Here is a 23,088-nt window from a genome sequence, read left to right on the forward strand (position 1 = left end):
GGTAGGATACGATTATATGATATGTCTGCTTTCAACTTTTGCCTTTTGAGTCCTAATCTGATTCCTGATTTGCACATACATATTTTGCAAATATATTTTGAATTAAGATACTGTGTATAAAGTGAAGTTAGGAAAGGTCTTTTCTGACCATCTGGAAGATTTGCCAGGCTTCTAGTAGTTACTTAATATTATTAAGTTATAACAGTATACTTATTAAGTCCATGTTATTCCTGCATAAATATTTTAAAGACCACCAGGGAGCTAAAAGGAGGGATAATCACTTCCTATTTAAAAAGAGGAGGCAGATTCATTTTCTTTAAACTATAGTGTTAGTACTAATGGAGGTATGGCAAAGGAGTAATCCCTTTATTTTGGTAAATTATATATCTATGTATCTGAATCCTTACATATACATGTTTATGTAGTTTTTCAGATAACAGTGTAAAGCCATAAATTTAGAAGCATCGAGACCACCTGGGAGTGAAAAGTGGTTTGAAAATAATTACTGGCATAGGCATACAACTGACCACAGACATCTAGTAAACAGAATGGTTTAACGGAGTCTACAAATTTAAGATTTTTCAAAACTCCATTTCAAATCTTGAAAATAAAAATATTTTATTTTTGACATTTCCATCAGATTTTTCTACAAAAAAAGAATGAGAAAAACTGTAAGAAATAATTAGGTAACAAAATTTATTCCAATATTTGTCCCAGATTATTTTAGGGTTGGCCAGAAAGGGGGATACATTTTGGACAGAGTATGATAAAAGAATAACGATGTAGGTAACAAACCTGAGTTTCTATCACTGTTACTAAGATTTGATAATAGTTTTTAAACATGTAATCCACTTTTTTCCAAATTAGTCATGAAAACCTCTCCAGGGTAATTCACCTCTTTGTGGCAAGACCTAGAAGCTGTCTGCCCTGGGATACTGCAGACTCCAAACAGGGCACTTACGTGCAGGCTTCTGGGCTACTTGACTGTGGCCAGAGAGGGTGCATTCATGGTGTGATCTGTAATGTGGACAAGGGCAGGAAGAGGAGAGGGCATTCATAATTCTCAGCATTTTAAATGAATGTAATGCTCAGTAGTAATAACATTTTGGGATACTATGAAATCTCAACATTTCCTACAGAATGAAACCAATATAATCATTCTTCAAATAGAAAATCAGTTTTTTGAAGGTTCCACAGCTGCACATTCATATTGGTTTCTTGGTGGCACATTATCAGTCTGTATTGCTGCATCTTTATCATTTTTTAGGTACAGTGAACATGAAGGAAGTTATGCTTGCTTTGTAGGCACTGAGCTACTGAAACATTTGTATATTAAAAATCATTTTGTCTCTTATTTGCTTGACAGTCAACTTTGAGTTAATTACACTTTACCCCCAACTCAATATAGAATATACCACCTTAGACTTTTCATCGTTAATTTAGCATAAACCAAGAAAAAATCTTTTGATGCTATTTACTTACTTGGGTTTGCATTGACCTATTGATTATACTAGTTCTTCTTAAATGGAATTAAGGAAATATGACTCAGTAAAAGGAAAAAGCATAAAAACTTTTTATATGAGGTACAAATTCACTATTGTTATCAAGTACAATCATGATTTTCTAAAATAGGCTTTACAAGTAAAATTAATGCTAGTGGAAAAATTCAATTTGAGCATCTGTTTATTGAAAGTTGTAAGTTAACTGAAGGTGTTAGATGGAGTTTCACAGCGGTTGTGGTCAGAGTTCCAAGAGCAGCTCTCCCTGAGTGGGCGTCACAGCTTCTGCGAGGAGTGTGGTGGCATGGTGACACGCGTGTGACAGGAAATCAGGGCACGCATATGTACTTAATGCTGACTGGTGAGCTGAAAATGAAAGTAGACTGTAAGACAATTTAAGAAACTGGTTCAGACAAAAAAAATGTATGTTGCATAGCCACAGACTTCTTTTCTGTGAAAGCTAAGCTTTGGAGAGAAAAGCATGCTTACTAGAGATAAAATGCACAAAAAACAGTTTGCACATACTTCTGGAATCAGCGCTCCGCATTCACCTTTCCCACCTCCTTGTACCCACATTCAGGCTCTCTGCTATCCATGCTGTGTCCCTGATTTGAGAATAAGGCAAACTACTTGACAGCTAGCTTCTCCTTTTCCTAGCCTTTTACTAGCCAGATACTGGGAAAAGCAATGTTTAGTAAGACATAACCCTGTTTTTGAGAAGTTCATAGTCTTGCTTAGAGACAGATAAAAAGTAATTAGGACATAATTAGTGTGATCAGTGTAAAAGCTAATGCATGTGTGAAGTATATCTGTTTTTGAATCTTTGTCCACAACTGTTTGTAGGGGAAAAGGGGAGAGGACAAGTGATAGACGGTAAGTAACATGGTATTTGGAGGACGTTTGTTTGATTCAGGGAGCACAGAATTGCCTCAGGATCATTTAGATCAGCACTTTCTCCTCACCTGGGCTTTTCACCTTAGTGTAGAAACTAATTTTAGTTTTTGGTTCACTCATACTGTCTTACTAATTGTATTGAGCACATGAAACCCTGATAAACCTTAAACTTGGCATAGCAAAAATGTTTCTGCTTAATCTTTCTGATTTTTCACCATTATTATTGAAGCCCTAAGCCAGCATTTGTTCATTCTGAGGGGCACTGGTGACCACCCACAAGGGACTTGGCTGTCTGGGAGTGCAGGCATACCTTATGTTAACACACTCCACTTTATTGTGCACTACAGATACTGTGTTTTTTACAAATTGAAGGTTTATGGCAAGCCTGCATAGAGCAAGTTATTTTTCACTATTACTGTATTTGTATTTGATCTGTGATAAGTGATTACAACTTACTGAAAGCTCAGATATGGTTAGCATTTTTTAGCAATAGTGTTTCTGAATTAAGGTGTGTACATTGTTTTAGACATAAAGCCATTGCACTTATAATAGGCTACAGTGTAGTGTAAACACAAATTCTATATACTCTGGGCAACCAAAAAATTCCTTCATGGTGATAATCGCTTTATTGTCCTGATCTGGAACAAATCCTGTGATTTCTCTGAGGTGTGCCTACATCTGAAATGTGACCAACCAAGGAACTGAATTTTAAATTAAAAAAAGTTTTAATTTAAAAACTGATACTTAATTACTAGATTTTTTAAAGCATGTTTGGGACAATGTGGATATGTGAATCTTAGTTTTTCAACTATATTTTAGGAAACAAACACAGATCAAGTATTTCTAATGAAAGTTAGAGTATGAACTGAGATGTGATGTAATATAAAATATACACTGGATTTGGAAGACTTAGTATAAAAAACAAACTATCCATTACCTATTTTTAAAATATTGATTATATGCTGAAATGATAATATTTTGGATATACTGGGTTAAGTAAAACACTAAAATTAGTTTCAATTGCCTACTTTTTACTTTTTTAAATTGAGTCCACTAGGAAATTTTAAACTGCTCCTATGGCTTGCATTCCGTTTGTGTTGGAGAGTGCTGGTATAATCATAGAGCGCTGGTGAAGAGGGCTGGCCTGTGTACTGTCATTTATTTCTGCATCAAAACATTTTCCTAGTAAGCTTCATCACCCTTTTATCAGAAGTTATGCCTTGCTCATCAGTTCATCCTCTGTTAGTGTTAGGAATCATGCCAATAACTGTTTGGGCATTCCCTCCTGTGGGGGAAATATAAAAATTACTCACACACGCACTTGTATGAATTGTCAATATGCAAGTGTGCGCATATAACATTTATTTCCAGAGTACTTCCCATAAGTTCTTAAAATAGAAGGTAAACATATTTTTTGGGGGGAGAAACACTTTATATACAATATATATATGTTCAGGACAAAGCAAACATTATAAAAGTGTAAAAACAGATACAGTATATTTTGGCTGGAATTTCAGAGATGCCTTTTTTTTTTCTCTTTGCCCTTTACTTCAAAAGTTATAAACACTTTTGAAGCAGCATGTATTGTGGCACCTTGGACTTTCTGGTGTACAGTCAGTGAATGTGAGAGTCCAGATGGCTGATGATCATCTGTTTGGCCTTCCCATTCTCTGGTCTCTTCCTCCTTGATTAATAAAGGCATTCCTAGCGTTTGGCCAACGAGGTTACAGACTTCTTGAGCTTTGCGCTGTGCATTCTCGACAGCAACAAGACAGGCCTGCCGTCTCAAGAGTTAGATGCAGAGATTATCAATATGACATGGAATGAACTGTAGCACTGCATACTGTTGCTTAATTGATAATTTAGTTAAAAGATGTACTTAACTTACCGAAGGTTCTCAACAGAACCTGGAGTATGATAGAACTGGGGCTGGCTGATGACAACAGAGCTGTCTAGCTTTTCAACAAGGAAGTTACAGATATTTTGCATTTTCCCAAATTCAGTAAATGTAATGCAGACCTGTAAATGAAATGACACCTGAAATTATTTTCATGCCCGATCCATTATTATGTGAGTTGAAAATGTACAGTTAAATTACAGGGTCATTTTACATGTAACAGGTAAGTCCACTTCATACTTAAACTAAGTTATTTTATTAGATTTATTTTTGCTTATGAATCTTATAATTTATCTAATAGTGAATATTTAAAATTTCATTTTAAACCAGTAAAGGGACAATCTCTGAATGAATTGGGTTTCCCCTTCAGCTTTACTGTTGGGCTGAATTCTAACCCTAATACATTTTTCATGGCTCCTTAGTCAAATCTTTGCCATTCTTCCTGAGTAGCAGGAATTGCATCACACTTCACAGCTGGCCCTGAGCTATGATACTTCTCCCCATACTTACGTCCAGGGGAGGCTCAGCTGTTGCACTATGTCCTCTGCCTTTAAATAGGTGGGAGCATTCCTTATATTCTGCAATACTTTGTAACTGCAGTCTTAAAACTTTTTATGGAAGCAGACCAAACCTCTTAACCTTAAGGGAGCATATATATATATATATATATAAAACAAAAAATACAAAAACAGGAGAGTAGGCTGGATAGTGAAGAGAAAAAGGGGTGAGGTGATCTCCTGAGTCATCTTATTACAATGCCTTTAAGCCTAAATGTTATTAGTGAGGACTAGTATTCTACCTGATTTCAATAATAACTAAGTAATGTATTTTACAATCAGCTTGTCAATCTGTTTTTTAAAAAAGCTGACTGGGATTTTGATTGGACTTGCAATGAATCTATATATAGATCAGTTAAGGAAGAACAGACCTCTTAATGATAGTGAATCTTCCAAATCACAAAGAAGGTTTGTTTCTCCATTTATTTAGGTCTTTAATGTTTTTTAGCAATGTTTTATAGTTTTCAGCATACAGGTCTGTCACATTTTTAAAAACAGATTTTTTGATGTTTATTCTAATAGCTTTTTTGTAGGTCCATCTGACTGTCTACATGCAAAGTCACATTGTCCCTGAATAAAGACAGTTTTCTTCCTACTTTCCAGTCTGGTGGCCGTTTTCTCCTGACTGCCTGCGCCGGTTAGAGCTTCTGTGCATGTGGATGGAAGTCCTGGGATCTGGCGTTTTGTCTTGTTCCTGATCTCAGGCTCAGAGCGTTCAGTGTTTCATCATTATGTATGTCAGCTGTAGATTTTTCATTGATTATCAGTTTGAGGAAGTTCCTTACTATTCTTAATTTGCTGAGAATTTTTATGAAGAACGCATGTTGGATTTTGTTAAATGCTTTTTCTGCAGCTACTGAGATGATCATATGGGATTTTTTTCCTTTGTTAATATGATAAACTAAGGTTTGATGTTAATCAACCTTTCATTCCTGGGATGAACCATACTTGGTCATTATATATTATCCTTTATTTGGATTTGATTTGCTAAAATTGTTTCTAATTTTTGAACAACGTTTATGATGGATATTGGTCTATAGTTTTCTTTGTCATGTTTTTTTCCCCTGCTGGTTTTGTTATTTGCTGGCCCCACATAATGAGTGGCGAGGTATTCCCTCTTTTTCATTTTCTGGAAAAGTTTATATAGCATTGGTGTTATTTCCCCCTTAAATTGATGTACTTTCTAATTTTTCTCTTTCAATTTCTACTTTGAACTCATGGGCTTCTGAAAAGTATGTATTTAAATACCTAATATTTGGGGGATTTTCCTAAGACCTTTGTGTTAGTTGCTATATCATTCCTGTGACTCATGTCACTTATATGATAGCACACGTTAAGTATATATTAGAAATACACACAAGCACCCACACTTGAATACACTGTTGTCATTACTTTGAAAACTTATCTGTTAGATCAGTTTAGAGTAAGAAAAATAAGGTTTTTATTTTACATTCATGTATTCCTTCTCTCTGAAGAACTTCTTTTGACATATATTGCAAGGCTGGCCTAATGGCAACAAATTTTCTTTTTTGTTTGCCGGAGAAAGTCTATTTCTCCTTCACTTTTGAAGGATAATTTCACAGGGTACAGAATTCCCGGTCGATGTGTTCCTTTCTCCTTACACCCTAAGTCTTCCACTCCACCCTCTGCGTGCACGGCCTCTGAGGGGGGCTCCGCAGGGGCTCTGGCCTTTGTTTGCCCCTCCAGAGCTAAGGTGCTCGCCTCTGACTTTCAGAACTTCCTCTTCACCTCTGATCTTCTGTAGTTTAAGGATGATACATATGCCCGGCTATAGTTACTTGGCATTTACCCTGTTTGGTTTTCGAGTTTCCTGGAGTGTGGATCGGCGTCTGACGTGAATTTTGGGAAAGTGTCTGTTACCACTGTGTCAAGGATTTCTTCTGTTCCTTGCTTTCTCCTCCTCTGGTGACTCCATTATGTGTCTGTCATGCCTGCTGCAGTCCCACAGTCCTTGGATATTGTTTTTCTTGGTTTCTGATTTTTTTTCTTTTTGTCGAGATGCCCTCAAGCCCAGACACTGCTTCCTCAGCTGGGTGCCCTCGGGGGGTCCGTCTGTGCCACACGCCTTTCATTCCCAGCACTCCTCCTTGGCTCTCTCCCAGGCTTCCCATCTCTGCTTATATTGTCCGTCTGTTTCTGCATGATGTCCACTTATTCATTGCACAGTAATCACAGTTATTTCAAATTCTGCCTGACGTGTTTTCCCACATCCCTGCCACGTCATGCTGCGTCTCCAAATCGTGCTTTTGCCTTTCGGTGGCCTCGCAGTGTTCTTGGTAGCTGGACAGGCCGCAGTGTGAAGGGACTTCAGTCACGTAGTGGTGCGGCGTGGGGAGGGGGAGCGCTCCATTGTCCTGTGACTCAGGCTGTTTTCAGAGGGCCAGTGCCTCCAGACTGAACTTCCCAGGCGTTTCTCAGGTTTGCTCTCTGCCCTCCCAGCCCTTCTCACATAGGAGAGAACGGCTGGGCTTCTATATTTTCTTCCCTCAGATAAGTTGGACCCGACAATACACCAGCAGGTTACGCTCTGACTCGTTTCTCCTGAGGGCAGACTTTGCTAAGAACTGTGTTCTGGCAAATATCACAATGGCTCCTTTTCCCTCCCTCTGCCAGACATAGTAGGGATGTTTTCTCCCATGTTTACTGTGAAAACCTGGCAGAGCTCACGGAAGCAAGTCTCACAGAAGTGGGTCCCTCTATGGCTGGGTCCCCTAGAGTTCCAATTCTCAGTCACCACATGGGTGCTCCGGGAATGGGCTGTACAATAGTTCAGGTTTTCCTACCTGGGCCCTGGTTCCCGAGGTGGTTTCTGTAGTCTCTCTGCTCTGGTAGCCGTGACGCACTGCATTGGAACCCCCCACTCTGATTTGGGGGCAGCTACTTGCCCTGTGTCCTTACCTCTCTTACAGATCCTAAAAGAGTGATTGCTTTTTCGGTTTGTTCAGCTCTTCACTTTTTGATAGGATTAGTGGTGACTACCCCTTCCTACATGCAGAAGAGGAAACACAAAGTCTCCTGTTACTTTTAACCATTCAGTGTCTATATTTCAGGCATGTTTACTACAGGCAGCTTGTATGTGAGGTTTGCCTTTTCTGCAGTGTTTCAGGCTGCCTTTTAATGGAGGTATTGAGAACATTTATAATGCGATTATTGATATGCTTAAGTTTAAGCCTCTGATCTTGCTATTTTCTATTTGTTTCATACTTTGTGTTCCTCTTGCTCTGCTTTTTTCTTGGATTGAGTATATTTTCATATTCTATTTGATATGCTTCATTGGCTTATTTGACGTGACTCCTTTTTGTCATTGCAGTGTTTGCTTCAGGGCTGTGGTCTGTCTCCCTTCAGGAGGTGCTGTTCCACACAGAACATCACAATATCATCCTCTTTCTTTCTTGGCCTTCATTCATGCTGTTGCCGTTGTATGTCTTACTTTCACATATGTTATAATCTGTACAGTTCATCATTATATTTGTTTAAACAGTCAATTATCTTTATATAATTTTCTTTATATAGAGATACAGAGATGATAAGAGAAAATACGTGTTCACCTACATAGTCACCATTTTCTTCTTCTGTGCAGATTTATAAGCAGTTTCTTGCAGTGCAGGTCTATAGGTTCTTTCAGCTTTCTGAGAAAGTCTGCCATTGGCCTTTGATTCGAGCAGTATTTTTGCTGGATACAGGCCGACAATTATTTTTCTTTTAGTACTGCAATGTTGCTCCACCTGGCTTTTTGTTCCCATTGTTTTCAACAAGAAATCTATCTTACTGTTGTTCCTTGGTGTGTGTCTTTTTTCCTCCAGCTGTTAAGATTTAGCACTGGTCTTAGCAATGTGATTATAATATGCACTGGCATAGCTTTCATACTTCTTGTGCTTAGGGTTAGTTGAACTTTTTAGATTTGTGGGTTTATAAATATCATTAAGTTCAGAAATTTGAGGCCATTATTTCTTCAGATATTTCTGTTGTACCCCACGCTTCTGTCCGTCGGGACTGCAGTCATGCGCACATGGGCCCTGGGAGCTCTCGCAGCTCACTGCCTCGGGTGCCTCTGCGTCTCGCTCTGGTTGGCTCTCCCAGCACTGTCTTCAAGTCCACTAAGCTTGCCTCGTTCATTGTCCCATTTGCTGTTAATACTCTTCAGTGTACATCTCGCATATTGTAGTTTTCATCTCCAGCAGTTCAATTTGGGTCTTTTAAGATCCTCCATGTCTCTACTTAACTTCTGAACATATGAAATACAAGTTATAATAATTTTAGTTTATGTTACATTAATTTGTATTAATGTCAATTTTATAATAACTTCAATGGTTTTGTCTGTTAATTCTAACATCTGTTTCAGTTCTGGGTTGGTTTGAATTAATTTTTCTCCATATTATGGGTTTTACTTTTCTGGTATTTTGCATGCCTGATAATTCTTTTTGAATTTACTGGATGTTGGATATTTTTGTATTTCTATAAATATTCTTTATTTGTTGTAGGACTCAGTTAACTTGGGAACTGATCTCTTTGGGTTTGCTTTTAAGTTGTGTTAGGTGGGACTGGAATAATGTTCAATCTAGGGCTAATTACTCCCCTCCAGCCCAGTGAGGCAAGACCCTTCTGTACACCCCACCTCATGCCCCAGGAGTTGTGAGATTTTCTGGTCTGACTGGTGCCCTACTCCAGCGTTTGGCTGACTGCTTGGGAGGCTCCCTCTGTAGTTCTCTGAGGAATTCTGTGTAGCCCCTGCTCCCCAGTGCACTGCCCTACAGATCCCAGCTGTCTTGGCGGCTCTCAGTCCCACTGCCTGACACGAGGAGTGTGTCCGGCTTTGCAGAATGAGACACGGCAGGATTTACAGTGCCTCTGTTGAAGCTGTAAGCTGACTAAATTTGAGAGTTCAAAAAGCAGTTTCTCTGCATGGAGATTAAAGTGATTGAGCATAACGAGTGCTAAGTGTCAACAAAAGCAATTCCTTACTCTGCAGGTACCCTTGAAATCTATTTTATTTTTAAAAATCATTCTGAGGTCTACTCTAATAGGTATCTTAAAACAAAAATAATTTCTTAAAATCTCTGCTGATAAGCTTTATAAAATTTTGCATTCTGTTTTTATCCACGAGATTGAAATAATGGGAAAGCTGAATGTTCATGAGGAAAAAAACTGAGCTGCATGATGGGCATTTCTGAAAAATAACAAAGTAAAAACTTTTACTTAGATTTGTACTGAAGATGCCATAAATTTCCTCAAAATATAAAATTTGACACATACTTTTTACTACCACTGACACATATATGTAATTTAGGACTTCCAGTTTCTTCCAATCTAGAACATAGGGTGATCTGGAGAGACAGTAAATTGAATTATTTATTACAGGTCTGTATAACCAGTAGCTGTGTAATTCCATATGCCAGGATGCAAATGAAACCAAGATTCTAGGTCTAACCCCTGAACAGGTCAGTTTGACAGAGAATCCTAATTGGTGCACTATTATGGACTGCATGTTTGTATCTCCCCAAAATTCACATGTTGAAGCCCCGACCTCCAGTGTGACTGTATCTGGAGATGGGGCCTTTACGGAGGTAATTAAGGTCAAATGCAGTCATAGGACTGGGCTCTGGTCCAACAGGATTAGTGGCTTCCTGAGAAGAGAGAGCAGAGAACCTGCAAGCTTTCTCTCCACCACGTGCGGACACAGTGAGAAGGTCCCATCTGCAGGCCGGGGAGCTCCCCGGAAACCGCCCTGCTCCAGGCCCCCGTCCTCCAGGGCCAAGAGAGAAGACATCCCTGTCGTCTCGGCCGCCCCGTCTGTGGTGCTCTGTCGTGGCCGCCCCGGCACGCCGACACCGGCACCAAGACGCTGCCCCTTTCCTCCTCAGTGACAGAACTCCTGAGGGGCAGCCGGGCGTCGGCCACCGTCTGCATTTCCAAGTGTCCCGTGAACTAGACGCGGCTGGGTTCTGACTAAAGTGATGGACGCGGCCTGATGGGTCAGTCCCCGGGCGGGAGCAGGCTCGGTCCCGCCGCCTTTCTCCTCTCTCCCTGGTCGGGAGGCAGACGTGGTGCGGCGGCGAGAACTGCAGCACTGCGGGCGCAACAGCCGGGAGCCGCTGGCAGGGCCCGAGCTCGCCTGGCACCGGGCTGGCCGGCCACCTCTCGGTGTGTGCGGAGAGGAATTCGGATCTTGTTCCAGCCTGTCTGTGTTTTGGGTCATTTGTTAGAGCATCTTAGGTTTGTTCCCCAACTAATTCAGTTTTTTATTTTCACTATACATTGTTAAATACATATTTCAGGAATAGTCTGAAATGCCACATGCTTATTATTATTTTAGAATACAGTTTAAATTTTCTTAAAATTCATTCTTGAAGTGGGGCTCTTCCAGGCATTTTTCTGGCAAATCAGCAATGGCAGTAATAGGCCCTCGACAGCTGCAGCTTCAGTCTACCTTTATATTAGGGTAGCACGATCAATTGGAGTGGTTATAAAACTTACAATAACCAACTTTACACTATACTACAATACTTATTTTTCCTGAACATTGACTGACTGTAGATCCCCAACCCTGTTAAGATTTTAGGAAAGAAGGTAAAGAGAAAAAAAGTAACTCAAATGGTACTTTGACTTAATAGGAGTCAGAACTATCAGCTGATGACTGCCTTTTGAATTTCATGAAACTGCATGGAGTAGCCTTATAGATCCCCTGCCATAAAGCAGTGCCTGAACAAAATGTCAGAGACTTTAGATAGCGGTAGTTCTTTTTACCAAATAGCTCCTCAAAATGGCAATACCAGTAGGTGTCACATGAGATTAAAATGGAAGAGGAATTAATTTAAAAGCAGGAAGAAAAGTCCTCTTTAAAAACTGGTGTTTACTCCTAAGTTTGCTTAAAAGATTTATAGAAATACACCTGCTTTCCTAGGAAACATGCAACATCTTTTTAATGCATCTTGGTATTCTTTGCTAAGGAAAAGGACATAAGGAAGGAAGGACGTGAAAACTCCTGAGCAGGTGGCAAAAAAGATACTAGTTCTTTCCTCCCCATTTCCTCTCACCCCAAGTCATTTGAGGCAAACCTATTTCCAGGGAATCAGGGTAAATATGTGGTGCCTGCTTGCTGTTTCCATAAATAACAGGAAAGCTGCCTGCTGAGATCAGCCCAACAGCTGCTCAAACAAGACTTCCTCTGTCCTGCATCCCTCTTGTCATTACTATGACTAAAAAGTCAGCAGATGTAGCTTTTAGAAGTACATAGACATTGTCAACAGAATTATCAGCTCTTTGTCCCTGTCCCAAACCATGGGGAAATGATAGTTTATGGAGTATTTGTGTTAAAAATTAACAAGAAGTAAATTTGGTAGGATAAAACTATATTCTGCATTTCCTGACAGTTCAAGAACTCCTTTTTTAAGCCTGCCAATGCTCTGAACTTCTCCTTTAAATTCAGCAATTTACAGCCAGATAGAAAGCCAAGTGAATGAAGCAATCACTTTATTGGAGCATGCAGATGTTGCATCACAATTTTTAAAGAGAGGTGTTCAGGATAAAAATTTTTGACTACTAATTAAAGATAAAATTTTGAGGATTCATGTATCATATTCGGAGTGCTCTTTTTATGTTTCATCAAGGTAAAATATTGTGATAACAAATGTATATATACACACACAGATTTACACACTACTCTGTGCTAGCTGTATTAAATTATAAAACAGATTGATGTTATCATGTAAGTGCTTCACATCACTTTGATTAAGAAGAATCTCCTGGACTTTGGCAATTTCAATACTAAAGGAGAAACTGAATCCCAAATTTGTGAGGTTTCAAGTGTTTCAATGAATTTGTCTCCTGGATAAATCTAATCTAAGTTTATTAAAAGATGTTCTGCTCATGAGACTTCTGAATTGTTACTCTCAATTACCATAAAGAAATAGGTCAAGAGCTTCTTCAAAAATACTTGTAGTTCTAATGAACTGAACCAGCTATAGTCTAGTGGGCTGGACACCTTTTAATTCCAAGCAAGATTCTAGAATAGATTATTTTAAAAATTAGTCTGTAGGAGATGAGGAAAGAAAAAAAGTCCACTTTGCACGTCTTTTCTCTCTGATGCGGCCACAGCTAGCTTTTCTTTCCCTTTAGTCTCCTGGCTTCCTTGTCCCTGTCTCTGGAAATAAGAACATGGGGCTTCTCATTTTTAATGCTCCTCCAGAAAGGCATTCAGGGAATAGCAAAATAAGTACACAGGAATTTAAGACTAGAAATCTTTTAAGGGCCTTGAAATCATATATTCAGACTCAGATTACTGAGTTTCTTGATGGGACAGATGTTAAGTAGAAAATCCATCTGACTTCAGCTTTGCTTTTATTCCTGACAGTGAAGTTCACCAACTCCATACCCTTCTATACCCTTCTTCTGATCTGTACCTTCTGAACCACTGCGAAATTCTTTCTATCCAAAGGCCAATCTACTGAGCATGGAAATTTGGGAGCATTAAGAATGCGTCATAATACACTAAACTTGACTTCCTGCTTGATAGGTTATCAGATAAATACTGTAGCCAAAGGGGTTTATATTTTACCTGGATATTTAGACAAGTCTTAGGATATGCTGACATATAGTCTTCATTCATGACAGTACTATTAGTTAGGTTCATAATTGATTACTCCTACTCAGTATTTTTACTGCATTACTTTTAATTAACATTAATTTTAAAATAATTTTTATTTATTAATGTTTAACTAATTACACAGAGGGGCACAGTGATGACCAGATCAGCAGGGGACATAAAGATGGCAGGACTAAATGTAAAACATGCTTAATAAAATCAAGATCCAACAAGATTCTAACAGGATGGGAATACCGGTCAGTGAGAAATACAGACTCCCATACTTCATTTTGAAACTGCAATAACCAAGTGTGACAGGAGAAATATGACTTAGAAGCATCCTGACAGAGACCCCCCTGTAGATGTCAGAACTGATTGCGAAGGCAGCTCACCGGCAGGGACAGTGAGACACAGGCTTCTGGTGCATCATGAGAAGTGACATTCCAGAAGATGGAGGAGATGGTCTCCTTTGGCTAATGCGGCCAAAGGAGGGCACAGCAGTTGTGGATGCTTTAGGAGGGAATGGCTAGCCAGATAGTTTCTTATAAGAAGTGGGCACAGAAACTGAGGATTCTTATCCTTGGAGAAGAAAAAGAAGCATCAGTATGATACTGACCTTCAAGCATGAAACTCACAAGAATCACCAGCCTCGTCTTGTTCTCGGAGACCTACACTGCTTACAATGGACGAGAACTAGTGAGTCAGTTCTGGTTTAATGTTAGAAAATTTTGTATTGATTAGATGTCTGAAAGTGGAATGGGCCTTTTATATTCATGCCTATACATGTATAAAATGTTTTCACCACAAAAATGAGGAGTTAAAACAAATTAGGTTGACACACTGTATGGAAAACACCTGACATGTGGCAAACATGAGGAAAGGAGGGGAAAACTGCATGAGTGGTCAGACTACTTTGTTTATTCAGTGAACACTTCTGAATGCCTCTTATATCCCAGGCTTTTAAAATCCTTCCTGACACTGAGGTTATGACGGGGAAACACAAGATGTGGCGAGAGCAGAGACACAGGGATCGCAAAGCCAAGGTTTTAATCTAACTGCTTTCCCCACACACACAACCATTTACGCACCCTTAAAAAGCCACTTAGATCATTTCTAACTTTCATTATTACCCTTAAAATAAGGAGAAGCTGCAGGTAGGTGGGATGTTAGATAAAAAATCTCTAAAATGCCTTTCAGGCTTAAAATTTCAGATATCCTGTGAAAAGCAGTGTTGTACCATCTAATCTTATTCTATATATTTAACTATCCGTGAGAATGTTGGTGTATGTTAGACATCAGCTTTTGGTGTTGGCTCCATCCACAGCCATAAAGCCGCAAACCGGTCCTTATGCAGGTTGACATACTTGGTACCTTGACTCCACCACATGGTCTCTGCCGACCGGTGATGCTGACCTAAGGGCACTGGACTGTGTGATGGGGTCCAGTGCAAAATATAACCAGATTCTCTCAAGAAATTAGCATGTAAGACATTGAAAAGGCAAGGCTGGCAGAAGGAAGAGGAGCAGGGTTTGGCCAAGCCCTTGTTTAGTCTGGCCTTGCACAGAACGAGCAGCTCTGCACCTGTACGGTCAGTCCTTGGAACAGCTCGGTCTGCAGACGGTTCCAGTCTTCCAGAAGCCTGTGTGTTCGCGAGGACTGTTCCTTCCCTCCTTACTTTCTGGTGCACCCTCATAAAAAATCCCACTAACCGAGATAACCCGAGCCAGTCCCTATTACCTGGGTCCTAATAGGTAGTAACTCCCGGAGGGGAGCTGGAACGACCCCCAGCTCTGGCCTCTCCAGCAGGGACTCTTCCTTGACTGCCCTTCATCCTGGTTTGAAAAGTGCATTTTGGTCTCCACTACCACAAAAAAGCGTTTGCCAAATGGATCCCTAAAATCATTACACGTAATTAAAAAATTCTTTGAGAAAGTTAAATTTTAAGTGGAGAAATCACAAAACTATTGAAGTAGCATTGGGGTGACGGTGCACGTACTGCACTCTCTTAAAAGGTAAGCCAGGATTCTAACTCCCATTCGAAGCCTTGTAATACAGTCTTTGAGAGGATCTGGGCCTAAAGCCATACTTTTAAAATTAGAAAGGTATCACCTGCCTGACAGGTAGGTGATTCCTTTAAGTATTTCCCATCTCTAAAGTCAAAGATTTTCTGGCTGAATAAACGAGATTCCACTCTAACCTGTTCTTGTTGGTGTCCTGTGGCAAGCAGGTGCATGGACTAAACAAGCACATATTCCAAGATACTTGGACTCGGAAGCAGAGAAGTCCTGTAACTACCAGAGTAATGCGGTTTGACTTCATACACCCTGATCAGAAAACCTTTAAGGGGAAGTAAAGAGTATAGGCAGTTGTCGACATTACTCAGGACATTTAAATGTTATTGAGTGCCCAGAAAATATTTTGCTCTTTAATTTATGCAAAGTTTGAGTTTTTATTTTTAAATACCCTTAACCATAACATAATAAAATTGCAATGTGAAGCAAAAGAATGTTGAAAAGTGTTTCAATTCTTATGACTTTCTTAATTAGGTTTTTATCTGAGGAGAAGAAATTTCTTTCCTGTAGTATTTATTGCTAAGTGACAAAACTACTAAAATTTTATTCAGGTGGCATTTAACTGCTACTTCCCCCTTGTTATTTTTATTCCATTTCAAAATGATTTTATTTTTTTTCACTTTTTAAACTGAAGTATTATTGATATTAAAATGATTTCTTTTAAATAAATCTCATTAACTTTATTTTAAAATATCACAGATGTTAACTCCAATGATTTTGTGAAAAATAATCTTTCTCAATACATGAGAAGCGTCTCTCCTATACATTTAAATTCAGTAATAAAAATAAATTAAAATTATCCCACAAAGTCATGCTGTTTCCAATTATTTAAGTGTATACCTCTGCTTCCATGTGATAAGCATTTTCCACTCTTCTAAAATCTTTCATCACAGTTACATTTTCTGCCTGAAACAAAAAGTACAAGAGTATGATTACTAAATGTTTGGCTGTGACATATAGTACACTAAAACGTGAAGTAGAAACCTCAACTTAACTAAAATTAGAATGACAAAAACTGCAGAAAGAATTGGTTTGCCTAATGTTCTAAAACTTTCCTGAAAATAACATAAATTCAGAAGCCTACAGATATTTGTTGAAAATTTCATAATTGTCACTTCATTTATAGTAATTTTCACATTAGCTTGTATAGAAATTATGCACTTATGGTGCAGTGTGTGTGTGTGTGTGTGTATACATATATATATATGGAATTTATATGTATATATGGAATTTTATATATATATATATATATATATAGGGAATTATTTGTAAATAAAGCATTCTGAATGTTACAGGAGTGTTAGGGTTTTAAAAATGTTCAGTTTACAAGTAACTGAATACCTATAGTTTGAATACCTATCATATGCAACTTGGGCAAGGCACTCAACCGTTTTGAATCTTAGTTTCTGCATTTATGAAATTAAGCTAATACATGTATACTATATAGAATTGTTTTGAGAATTTAATGAAAAGTTTATATAATGTGCTTGAAAGAGAAGGCACTCAGCAAATGTACATGCTATAGAATACCAAGGGGCAAGTAGCAGTTAATTGCCACCTGAATAAAACTGATGTAAATGTTTCTTGCAATGCTGACCCAGACTAGTTTGTTTTTAGAAAAGTAACAGTAATGCTTTTTGATTCTCTGGATACATAATTCTGATGCAAAAGTTAAATTTCTTATGCATTTTTCAAGAAGATTTTCAAATTTAGTGAAATAAACTCTTTACCTGCTCTCCTTGGGGACAGGCAGACCTACAGTTTACTATTCTTTTGTATCTTCCAAAATAGATGCCAAATAAATATAAGGATTATTATGCCCAATAATGATTTAATTGTAAGTTATTTCATAGGGGATTTAGCTACACATGAATTTTAAGATAACACTAATTTCAAGAGATTTATATTATGCAGAGGATATGGGAACTCACTCTACTATCTCAGCAACTTACCTGTAAATTTAAAATTATAGGTTACAGAACAGCAATATAGAACATAATTTCATTTATGAAAAGGTCTCTATTATACATGGATCTAGATAGATTTATATGCATTGACAGATGATTTAGTAAAATGTTTACTGAAATATTAACATGGGATTTGGAGACATTACTTCTTGTTCTTTTCTCTCAGTATTAATTTTCTTTAATTAGCACGTGATTTTTATAAAAACAATAACACTGGTAAGTGTAGCAATAAAAGATACTATCTTTCCAGCTACCCCTCCTGAAATTATTTCTCTAATAATTTTTCAATCAGAGGTTTGATATATATTTATGAAGTGGGAAAATATGAAGACATCCAAAAAAAGATGTGTTTATATTATAAAATATTAAATGACAGACCTTTCACATTAAGTGAAAGAGCTGATGACAAATAATATATACAGTACTGTTTTATATTAATCTGTATTCTAAATTTTCTACAATGAGCAGGTATAACCTTTATCATTAAAAAATGCATTAATATTTTCATGAGAGTGGCAGACATCAGAGCTATAACTGGAATTTCAGTTCAGATTTTCAGGTTAAAGTTTTTTTTAGAACTTTTCTGCATAATATAAACCTTGAAAGTTTTGGTCAGGTATTTTAAAGGAAGGCCCTCAATCTGGGTTTCTCTGAATTTCCTGTGTCAGACCAGGATGCTAGGTTTTGGGAAAGAACATCAGAAAGGTGAAGTGCCATTCTCATCACGACATGTCAGCAGGTACATGAGATCCACAAGACATCACTCAGGACATTAACCTTGATCACGTGGTTAAGGCTGTGTCTGCCAAGGTCCCCCAGTGTAGTCACCATTTTTCCCTTTCCATGCTTTATTCATCAAGGGCAAGTTACTAAGTCCAGCCCACATTCATTCAATAAATGCTCTGTTATTAATGTTGTTGCTCAAATAGTTCTAGCTCTAGCTGTTGGGATTTCTTTCAGGTTGTCTCCCATATCCCTTTGACATACCCCCGTCCTTTTATTTTTTGAATATTTCCGTACTTTCTGCCTTATGTTGTAGTTTCTTGCCTAGCCCTTTCTTTGAATTGGTATTTAGAACTATGATCTGGGTTCTGTGCTCACTCCACTGGAGTCACTCCCTGTAGGCCCTCTTAGTGGGCAGTCTGGTAAAATATGTATGTGTACAAACTCATGTATACACGTACACCTACAATTGTTTCTATGTCTATCCATCTCAATATATACTAAGCCAAACATGAGTTCATAGTGATGTTTCCGACTTAATTCTGAACCACAGAGTTCACTCTATAACCTTCCCTTATCAGTAACTTCCCTCTCCAATAGTGAGAAACTTGGCACTCATCACCCACCAACCACTCTCATATTCAAGTTTAGTACACATATAAAGTAGTTTCAGAATTGTTAACTAGTATCCCCTTGGAAAACAAATTTACCAACTGTAGTGTTTATGTATCTTTCATCTGTATCCTTAGTTTCTAGCCAAAACATCATTTTCCAAAAGTTACTTAGGAGATTCCTCACTCCCAAACCCCGTGTTCACTGCAGTTACATTCATTTGTAAAACAGTTAGGTTCACTTTTCACAGTCTGGATTCTGTCCAGGACTGATTCTTTTTTCAAAATTTGCATACATTAATCTTCAGTCTTTGTGCTTTTCAGCTCTGTGGGTTTTGACAAATGCACACTTATGTATTCACCAACCTAGTACCACAAAGAATCCTATAGCTTTTTGGCTTTTCCTGAATGTCACATGAATAGATCATAAAATACACACCTTCTGGATCTGGATTAACTTTCACTTATCACATACATCTAATATTCATCATGCTGTTCTGAGAATCAAAAGCTTCTACTTGTTTATTGCTGAATAGTATTCCAATGCATGGATGTACTAGTTTATCCAATTCCCTGCTGATGACATCTTAGTTGCTTCCAGTTTAGTGATAGATGAATAAAGCCACTATAAACATCCATGTGCAAATTTTTATGTGAATGTAAGCTTTCCATTCTTTTGTGTGAGTTAATGGTTCCTTCAGTGAGACTATGTTTAACTCCATAATAAACTGTAAGGTGGCATTCCAAGTAGTTGTGCCATTTTTCAGTCTCATCACAAGGAACGAGTATTTCTGTTGCTATCTTTGCCAGTATTTGTTATCATGAGTGATAATGGAATTTAGCCATTCTAATAGGTGCATAGTGTATCTCCTTGTGGTTGTAATTTACATTTCCCTAAGAACAATGTGTTGAGAAAATACATACTCTTTTCATGTGTTGATCTGCCATCTTTTTTGGTGAAGTGTCTGTTCATGGTGACACACAGGGCCTTCTTCTGTGCTCTGCAGTCTGGGTTCCCCTCCACGTTCTCCAGGCCCCGTACTCCTGTGTCCTAGCCATAATGTACTGCATCTGCATAAAGTGCTCTGGACATATTCACCTGCTGAACTCTGGTGAGACTGCAAGGCTCTCCCTTCAGCCATTGTTTAAGATTTGTCACTTCCACTATGAAATCCTTCCAGAATTCCTCAAGTAAAATAAACAGTACTTCGTTTCTTAACTCCATTGCATCATGTGTATAGTCTCATCACGACATGTAACGTATTAGTCAATTCTGTATGAGACTGTTCATCACAGTGCTTAAGTTTTACTCATGTTCTATTTCTGGTGCCTAGCAACATGCTTGAAGTATCCATTATACACTTACTGAAAAAATATAATTAAAAGTATGCAAATCTTGGAGCTTACAGCCTATGGGGAGGGCACACAAACCAGAAAACAATTACACAGTATATTAAGTGCTATTTAAAAATGAACAGTGATAGGGGATGCTTAGTAAATGTTGGATGGTTGAGTAAATAATGCTTAGAATTTTAATACATTTTTCCATGAAAACAATACTAAAATGAGGGTTATACTTTCACATATGAAAATTTGGGATCATAAAACTATGCATAATCTGTAATATAGTTGAACTAATAGTTTATTCACTTAGTGCTTCATTTTCTTTTTAGTCATTCAAAAACTATTTTCTAAGTATACATTATGTTATGTAACATGTGTAAAGAATATCCCATGAATGCAGAGCAAACAAGAGCAAAATGGTTTTGCTCTCCAGAGGTTTATAATAATGAGGAGAGCCAAGTAAAACAATTATAATACAGAGTTTTATTAAGTTATATTACAAATGGGAGTGGAGTGTGGTATTGCAGGGTGTAGTATCATGTTGGGAAAGGAATGCCAAGGTGAGCAGGGGCTTGTTCTTAAATGAGAAATAACAGGAGTCAGCGAATAAATGAGGGTAGAGATACACCCGGATATGCTAACTAGGGTCCATCTATTAAACAAAGGAATATAAGGAGCCCTTTCAACAGGGGACTGATACATATAAACCCAAGATCACAAAGTTTAAAATGAACTAAAGATTTTGTGAAGACTCATTATTTGTCCTGAAAAGTAGTATAAATGATTTTTTGGTATTTTCTACTGAACAAATTATCTACATGCCTGCTTTCCTCCATCACAGATAGTTGAGAGATTACGAACCTTTGTATGTTTGCCTTGAGCACTAAATCTTAATTTAACCACTATAAGTTGAATGTAGCAATTCATTTTGTTTTATGTAGAAGTTATAGCCATGAGAGCTCAGTGTACATTTTATGTAAATAGCTTAAGAATTTGTTGTATTATTCAAACAGGACAGCAATTTTTTGCGGACATGTTTTTTACACCTTAACTCATTTTATTCACATTGTGATTAGCATTTGAATTCTTCTAGACTAAAATCCTTTACAGATATCGTTTTCAAATAATTTTTAGAATAACTCTCTTTAAATGCACTACAAATGATTTTCTCATTAAGGACTTGCTTTTTTGAGGGTCATTTCTAATAGACTGGAAGCACTTTCATGAGTTCAATGTTAACCCTGGGTAAACTACAATTCTGGCATGTCGAGTCCTACTCAGTAAAATGAAGGAATTCCGGTAGTTGACCCATTCTGTCGTATCCAATTTCCTTTCATTCTATGGAGCCTGTCATAGAAGCAAATCACATCTAAGTGTCAGGAGTACAGGACTTCAAATACTACCCCGGCTAAAGTTCAGATCATTGCTTAACCTCTTTAAAATCTGCAAATAAGGCTATTAAGGTCTGCCTAATAGGGCTGTTGTGCGGATTAAATAGGCTGGTTCTTTCATTTTTCTTTTCCTAAGTAGGCTAATAATGATAAGGTTTAATTACTGATTTGCTTCATGGACATCTCTCGTCAGGTTAGGTGTTTCATAAATGTGGCATCTACACTATGCTGGCTTATTTTTTTTAAGTTAAAACTAAAAAGTTTTGAGAAATCTTTTACTGAAATGGATGAACACCCTTCCACCCCAACCCCCGTTAGTGTTTGAAAAATACCGAAGGGCCGCTCCTGGCAAAGCTCTGCGCGTCTGGCTGTGCTTTTTACTTGCGGATTCCGTGGTGAGAATAAAAACAAAAAGTGAGCGTTTATATCTGACGTTTCCCGTTTAACAGCTCCTCACGTCACGGTTAAAAATCGTTACTGCAGCAAGTGTCGACAGACAAAGCTTCCCTCGATTTTTTTATCTCACCAGTCGCAGCGGCCGCCACTGAGCGCGCCTCCGAGGAGGGCAGGCGCGGACCCGGGCCGGGGACCCCTCCGCGCCCCCGCCCGCCCACCTGCACGCCCTGCCCGCGCCCCCGCCCGCCGCGCGCTCACCTGCACGCCCTGCCGCCGCAGGCTCTGCGTGACGTAGTCCAGGCGGCGGCCCACGCTCCGCCGGGCCTCGGCTGCCGCCGCCTTGGTGCTGCTCAGCCGCACTGCCACCCGCGCCCGGTCGGGGCCCGCAGACACCTCCGCGCTGCCGCTGACGTGAACCTCGCGGGGCGCAGTGGGGGCCGCCGCCGAGGACGGCGGGCGGTGGAGGCCGGGCAGCGTCTCTGAGGCCGAGACCGGGTGGTTCTCCCGGCCCCGGTCGGCCCAGGGAACCAGTTCCACGAACACCCGGGACTGAGGGGCCTGCTGTAGCGACATGCCGGCGGCGGCCGGGTTCCCCAGCGCCTCAGACAGGACGGCGGCCGCACGGGCCAAGGCGCGCCAGGGCGCGTGCGCGCGGCGCGGAGGACGCCGGGATGGGCGCGCGGGGTCTGTGGTGGAGGCGTAGCGTCGCCGCTCTCGGGTGTCGGCCGAGGTGGTCGTGGGCGCTCCGCCGTCCCCGCGTGTCGTTCTGGCGCCGCCACCTCGTGCGCAGCGGGGTTGGTGCCGCGGCGCCCTCGCCGGCGGGGCCTGGGTCCCGGGGCCGAGCGCCGGGGCCTCCCGAGCCGGGGCCGCGAGCCAACAGCGGCGGCCGGCGCTCTGGCCGCCCTCGCCCCCGAAGGGCCCCGAACGGCCGTGGCCTCGCGTGCGCGCCCCGCGTTCAGGGGGAGCCCGGCCCCGCCGACCCGCCGCGTGGGCCTTCCTGCCGCCGCCGAGCCGTGAGCGTGTCCGGCCCTCCCCTCCCGTGAGGAAATAAAAAGGAATTCGAGCAGCCGATTCAAAAGCACGATTACTGTCTAAAACCTGAAAAAACCCATACACAACTCTCATGTAGTTCATC

At 39.7% G+C, this 23,088-nt stretch overlaps 1 protein-coding gene across 5 annotated transcripts; it reads right to left on the bottom strand.

Moving 5' to 3' along the window:
• Positions 1–672: 672 nt before the first annotated feature.
• IRAK1BP1 (interleukin 1 receptor associated kinase 1 binding protein 1) lies at positions 673–22,546 on the bottom strand. Of its 5 annotated transcripts, none has more exons than XM_057494314.1 (5): positions 22,212–22,546; positions 16,362–16,427; positions 4,282–4,412; positions 3,987–4,177; positions 673–1,865 (listed from the first exon to the last, which is right to left on the bottom strand). In XM_057494314.1, the coding sequence occupies exons 1-5, from the start codon at positions 22,524–22,526 to the stop codon at positions 1,741–1,743; spliced, it is 828 nt and encodes a 275-aa protein (XP_057350297.1). In that variant the 5' UTR covers positions 22,527–22,546; the 3' UTR covers positions 673–1,740. The 5 variants fall into 5 exon arrangements, with proteins under 5 accessions (XP_057350297.1, XP_057350298.1, XP_057350299.1 ...); XM_057494316.1 differs by lacking the exon at positions 673–1,865 and adding an exon at positions 3,557–3,678; XM_057494315.1 differs by lacking the exon at positions 16,362–16,427.
• Positions 22,547–23,088: the final 542 nt, after the last annotated feature.

This window comes from Manis pentadactyla, chromosome 16, assembly GCF_030020395.1.
Source record: "Manis pentadactyla isolate mManPen7 chromosome 16, mManPen7.hap1, whole genome shotgun sequence".
NCBI lineage: Eukaryota > Metazoa > Chordata > Mammalia > Pholidota > Manidae > Manis > Manis pentadactyla.